Here is a 6,467-nt window from a genome sequence, read left to right on the forward strand (position 1 = left end):
GAACCATCTCTGTTTACGTCACTTTAGGATTGACTCTTCTCTGTTCACGTCCCGCTCTCTCAGGCTCTAAAACTTTATACATTTTTATTTCATTATTTATTTACAGATTTAGGAAAATTCAAACAAAACCATCAGATTTAGGATTTATTTCCCTCTGAGTCTAAACTCTGTGTTTGTTTGTTTTTGTGGTTTGAGTCTCTTAGATTTTCGGTTCCATAAATGTGCTCCTCTCTCTGTGGCTTCAGGTGGATCATCATGGCGTCCAGACTGGAGCAGGACCTGAGCTGTCCCATCTGCTGTGAGCTCTTCAGAGATCCTGTGGTTCTGAGCTGCAGCCACAGCTTCTGTAAGGTCTGTTTGGAGAACTGGTGGAAGGACAAACCCCTGAAGACCTGTCCAGTCTGTAAGAGCAAGATCTCCATGGATCCATCACTGAGCCTCACCCTGAAGAACCTGGTGGAGACGTTCACAGAGGAGAGAAGACAAACATCTCCATCTCCAGCACAGCCTGAGTGCAGTCTTCACTCTGAGAAGCTGCGGCTCTTCTGTGAGGACCATCAGGACCTGGTCTGCCTGGTCTGTAGAGACTCCAGGACTCACAAAGACCACAGCTTCACACCCATCGAGGAGGCGGCTCAGGAGCTGAGAGAGCAGCTGAGGAGAGACCTCACACCTGTACAGGAGAACCTGAAGGTAAGAGACCTCACACCTGTACAGGAGAACCTGAAGGTAAGAGACCTCACACCTGTACAGGAGAACCTGAAGGTAAGAGACCTCACACCTGTACGGGAGAACCTGAAGGTAAGAGACCTCACACCTGTACAGGAGAACCTGAAGGTTAGAGACCTCACACCTGTACAGGAGAACCTGAAGGTTAGAGACCTCACACCTGTACAGGAGAACCTGAAGGTTAGAGACCTCACACCTGTACAGGAGAACCTGAAGGTTAGAGACCTCACACCTGTACAGGAGAACCTGAAGGTAAGAGACCTCACACCTGTACAGGAGAACCTGAAGGTTAGAGACCTCACACCTGTACAGGAGAACCTGAAGGTAAGAGACCTCACACCTGTACAGGAGAACCTGAAGGTAAGAGACCTCACACCTGTACAGGAGAACCTGAAGGTAAGAGACCTCACACCTGTACAGGAGAACCTGAAGGTTAGAGACCTCACACCTGTACAGGAGAACCTGAAGGTTAGAGACCTCACACCTGTACAGGAGAACCTGAAGGTAACTAACTCTAACTCTCTCTGATGTTTCTCCTCAGGTCCTGGTTCTTTCTAACTCTCTCTGATGTTTCTCCTCAGGTCCTGGTTCTTTCTAACTCTCTCTGATGTTTCTCCTCAGGTCCTGGTTCTTTCTAACTCTCTCTGATGTTTCTCCTCAGGTCCTGGTTCTTTCTAACTCTCTCTGATGTTTCTCCTCAGGTCCTGGTTCTTTCTAACTCTCTCTGATGTTTCTCCTCAGGTCCTGGTTCTTTCTAACTCTCTCTGATGTTTCTCCTCAGGTCCTGGTTCTTTCTAACTCTCTCTGATGTTTCTCCTCAGGTCCTGGTTCTTTCTAGCTCTCTCTGATGTTTCTCCTCAGGTCCTGGCTCGGAGCAGAGCACAGTTGGAGTCTTCAGAGGCTCATATCACGGCCCAGGCCCGACGCGCTCAGACACAGATCAGAGCTCAGTTTGAGAAGCTGCACCAGTTCCTGAGGGAGGAGGAAGAGTCCAGGATGAAGGCTCTGAGGGAGGAAGAGGAGCAGAAGACTCAGAGGATGAAGGACATGATGGCGGCCGTGAGCAGAGACATGGAGGCCGTGTCCCAGAGCGTCTCAGAGACAGAGGAGCTGCTGAGAGCAGCAGACGCCTCCTTCCTGCTCCAGTACAAGACTGCAGCAAAGAGGCTGCAGCAGCGCCCCCTGGTGGAGGACATGGGACCAGGAGCTCTGATAGACCAGGCCAAACATCTGGGCAACCTGGGCTTCAACATCTGGAGGAACATGAAGAGCCTGGTGCAGTTCTACCCTGTGATTCTGGATCCAAACACTGCAGGACCTCGTATGATCCTGTCTGAAGATCTGAGCTCAGTGAGACGAGGAGGAGGTCAGGAGGTCCCACAGAATCCAGGGAGAAGAGGAAATTATTGTGTTCTTGGATCTGAGAAGTTTGTCTCAGGGACTCACAGCTGGGACGTGGAGGTCGGGGAGAAGCTCTGGTCTGTGGGTGTGAATGAGTTTGTACAGGATGGAGAGGTCACTGTGGAGAGAGGTTGGTTCCTACGTTTCAAAAATTGTTATTACTCGACCTATTCTCCTTCAAACGGACTCAAAAGTCTCTCAGTGAAGAAGAAGCTGCAGAGAGTCCGAGTGAAGCTGGACTTTGGCACAAAAACACTGACCTTCACTGACCCCGACACAAACACAGACCTCCACACAGTCACAGGGTTCATCTCTGAGGGACTGAGACCATATTTTTACACAGAAGATGAAGATGTTCCTCTGAAGATCTTACCGAGGAACATCACTGTGACAGAGTAGAACCTACAGCTCTGTGTTTGTCAGTGAAAAAGAAACAATAAAAGGTGAATGTGTTTATTGTGATGTTCTTCTGTGTTTTACCTGCTTTATGAGCTTCATGGTCCAGATGTGCAGGAGGAACATCAGGTGTTCCATAGTGATGAGAAGAAGCAGCGGCGTTCGATCCTGACGTATGTGGACGTTAGAGTACGCTAGCATTAGCTTCAGTGTACTTTTCCTGTTAATTTAGCATCAGTTAGCCTCTGTTAGCATCAGTTAGCATCAGATAGCATCAGTTGGCATCAGTTAGCATCAGCTAGCTTCAGTTAGCATCAGTTAGCATCAGTTAGCTTCAGTTAGCATCAGTCAGCTTCAGTTAGCATCAGCTAGCATCAGCTAGCTTCAGTTAGCATCAGTTAGCATCAGTTAGCTTCAGCTAGCATCAGTTAGCATTTTGTTAGCATCAGTTAGCATCAGTTAGCATCAGTCAGCTTCAGTAATCACTAGTTAGCATCAGTTAGCTTCAGCTAGCATCATTTAGCATCTATTGGCATCAGTTATTATCAGATAGCATCAGTTAGCATCAGTTATCATCAGTTATCATCAGTTAGCATCAGTTAGCATCAGTTAGCATCAGTTAGCATCAGTCAGCTTCAGCTAGCTTCAGTTAGCATCAGTTAGCATCAGTTAGCATCAGTTAGCATCAGTTAGCATCAGTTAGCTTCAGTTAGCATCAGTCAGCTTCAGTAATCACTAGTTAGCATCAGTTAGCTTCAGCTAGCATCATTTAGCATCTGTTGGCATCAGTTAGCATCAGATAGCATCAGTTAGCATCAGTTAGCATCAGTTATTATCAGTCAGCTTCAGCTAGCTTCAGTTAGCATCAGTTAGCATCAGTTAGCATCAGTTAGCATCAGTTAGCTTCAGTTAGCCTCAGTTAGCATCAGTCAGCTTCAGCTAGCATCAGTTAGCATCAGTTATTATCAGTCAGCTTCAGCTAGCTTCAGTTAGCATCAGTTAGCATCAGTTAGCTTCAGTTAGCCTCAGTTAGCATCAGTCAGCTTCAGCTAGCTTCAGTTAGCATCAGTTAGCATCAGTTAGCATCAGTTAGCATCAGTTAGCATCAGTTATTATTTCAATCATTTAGCAGTTTTCATCATTTAAACCAGGTCTAAAGGAGTAAACCACTAAACCAAGTCTAAACTGGGACTAAACCAATTCGAATAGAAAGGTCAGTTTGAAAATACTTTTACGTTTAACCCAATTTAAAAATATATTGGAGTAAAAGTACAGATACAGCTCTAAATGTAGTGAAGTAAAACTGACTTTCCACCATTGAAGAAAGTAAAGAAACACAATACTGAGCATTATTATCGATCGATCTCCGTCCTTTAAGCCACATGTTTGTGATTCCTCAGAAACAGCTGGAGGAAACATCTGGAGTCTCACCTGAAGTCTCTCCCTTCACTGTCGGCTTTATTCTGGAACTCTTTCATCCTGTGACAGGGCGGTCACTTTATTAAACTAAAGTGTACAATCAGGTGACTGAGACAACGCCACCTGGTGGTCGGTCTGGAAATGACCACGAATCACGAAACTACCAGTGAGGTCACACAGAGCCCAGTTCCACAGTGAAGAGAACAGTTATTTATGTGTTCTTCAGAGCCGGGGCGGCACGTGTGTGCTGAGGGTCGACTTTAATCATCGCCAAACCCCGAGGGAAGAACCTCGTGTTTAAGAACCTCGTGTTCAAGAACCTCGTGTTCAAGAACCTCGTGTTCAAGAACCTCGTGTTAAAGAACCTCGTGTTCAAGAACCTCGTGTTTAAGAACCTTGTGTTTAAGAACCTCGTGTTTAAGAACCTCGTGTTAAAGAACCTCGTGTTTAAGAACCTCGTGTTAAAGAACCTCGTGTTAAAGAACCTCGTGTTTAAGAACCTCGTGTTAAAGAACCTCGTGTTAAAGAACCTCGTGTTCAAGAACCTCGTGTTAAAGAACCTCGTGTTTAAGAACCTCGTGTTAAAGAACCTCGTGTTCAAGAACCTCGTGTTTAAGAACCTCGTGTTAAAGAACCTCGTGTTCAAGAACCTCGTGTTTAAGAACCTCGTGTTAAAGAACCTCGTGTTTAAGAACCTCGTGTTTAAGAACCTCGTGTTTAAGAACCTCGTGTTTAAGAACCTCGTGTTAAAGAACCTCGTGTTTAAGAACCTCGTGTTAAAGAACCTCGTGTTTAAGAACCTCGTGTTAAAGAACCTCGTGTTCAAGAACCTCGTGTTTAAGAACCTCGTGTTTAAGAACCTCGTGTTCAAGAACCTCGTGTTTAAGAACCTCGTGTTTAAGAACCTCGTGTTTAAGAACCTCGTGTTCAAGAACCTCGTGTTTAAGAACCTCGTGTTCAAGAACCTCGTGTTTAAGAACCTTGTGTTTAAGAACCTCGTGTTGAAGAACCTCGTGTTAAAGAACCTCGTGTTTAAGAACCTCGTGTTCAAGAACCTCGTGTTTAAGAACCTTGTGTTTAAGAACCTCGTGTTGAAGAACCTCGTGTTTAAGAACCTCGTGTTTAAGAACCTCGTGTTTAAGAACCTCGTGTTCAAGAACCTCGTGTTTAAGAACCTCGTGTTTAAGAACCTCGTGTTCAAGAACCTCGTGTTAAAGAACCTCGTGTTTAAGAACCTCGTGTTCAAGAACCTCGTGTTTAAGAACCTTGTGTTTAAGAACCTCGTGTTGAAGAACCTCGTGTTTAAGAACCTCGTGTTTAAGAACCTCGTGTTTAAGAACCTCGTGTTAAAGAACCTCGTGTTGAAGAACCTCGTGTTAAAGAACCTCGTGTTTAAGAACCTCGTGTTTAAGAACCTCGTGTTCAAGAACCTCGTGTTTAAGAACCTCGTGTTAAAGAACCTCGTGTTCAAGAACCTCGTGTTTAAGAACCTCGTGTTTAAGAACCTCGTGTTCAAGAACCTCGTGTTCAAGAACCTCGTGTTTAAGAACCTCGTGTTTAAGAACCTCGTGTTTAAGAAGAACCTCGTGTTCAAGAACCTCGTGTTTAAGAACCTCGTGTTCAAGAACCTCGTGTTTAAGAACCTCGTGTTAAAGAACCTCGTGTTAAAGAACCTCGTGTTCAAGAACCTCGTGTTTAAGAACCTCGTGTTTAAGAAGAACCTCGTGTTTAAGAACCTCGTGTTCAAGAACCTCGTGTGTTTAAGAAGAACCTCGTGTTCAAGAACCTCGTGTTCAAGAACCTCGTGTTTAAGAACCTCGTGTTCAAGAACCTCGTGTTTAAGAACCTCGTGTTAAAGAACCTCGTGTTTAAGAACCTCGTGTTTAAGAACCTCGTGTTTAAGAAGAACCTCGTGTTTAAGAAGAACCTCGTGTTTAAGAACCTCGTGTTCAAGAACCTCGTGTTTAAGAACCTCGTGTTCAAGAACCTCGTGTTTAAGAACCTCGTGTTAAAGAACCTCGTGTTCAAGAACCTCGTGTTTAAGAACCTCGTGTTTAAGAACCTCGTGTTCAAGAACCTCGTGTTCAAGAACCTCGTGTTTAAGAACCTCGTGTTTAAGAACCTCGTGTTTAAGAAGAACCTCGTGTTCAAGAACCTCGTGTTTAAGAACCTCGTGTTCAAGAACCTCGTGTTTAAGAACCTCGTGTTAAAGAACCTCGTGTTAAAGAACCTCGTGTTCAAGAACCTCGTGTTTAAGAACCTCGTGTTTAAGAAGAACCTCGTGTTTAAGAACCTCGTGTTCAAGAACCTCGTGTGTTTAAGAAGAACCTCGTGTTCAAGAACCTCGTGTTCAAGAACCTCGTGTTTAAGAACCTCGTGTTCAAGAACCTCGTGTTTAAGAACCTCGTGTTAAAGAACCTCGTGTTTAAGAACCTCGTGTTTAAGAACCTCGTGTTTAAGAAGAACCTCGTGTTTAAGAAGAACCTCGTGTTTAAGAACCTCGTGTTCAAGAACCTCGTGTT

At 44.8% G+C, this 6,467-nt stretch overlaps 1 protein-coding gene across 1 annotated transcript; it reads left to right on the top strand.

Moving 5' to 3' along the window:
* Positions 1 to 255: 255 nt before the first annotated feature.
* On the top strand, positions 256 to 2,529 carry LOC306969781 (E3 ubiquitin-protein ligase TRIM35-like; the record flags this gene model as incomplete). Its single annotated transcript, XM_079582997.1, has 2 exons — positions 256 to 687; positions 1,591 to 2,529. 2 exons carry the CDS (start codon positions 256 to 258, stop codon positions 2,527 to 2,529), a joined length of 1,371 nt encoding a protein of 456 aa, XP_079439123.1.
* Positions 2,530 to 6,467: the final 3,938 nt, after the last annotated feature.

The sequence above is a fragment of the Gobius niger genome (genome assembly GCF_951799975.1).
Source record: "Gobius niger genome assembly, contig: SUPER_10_unloc_2, whole genome shotgun sequence".
NCBI classification, from domain to species: Eukaryota; Metazoa; Chordata; class Actinopteri; order Gobiiformes; family Gobiidae; genus Gobius; species Gobius niger.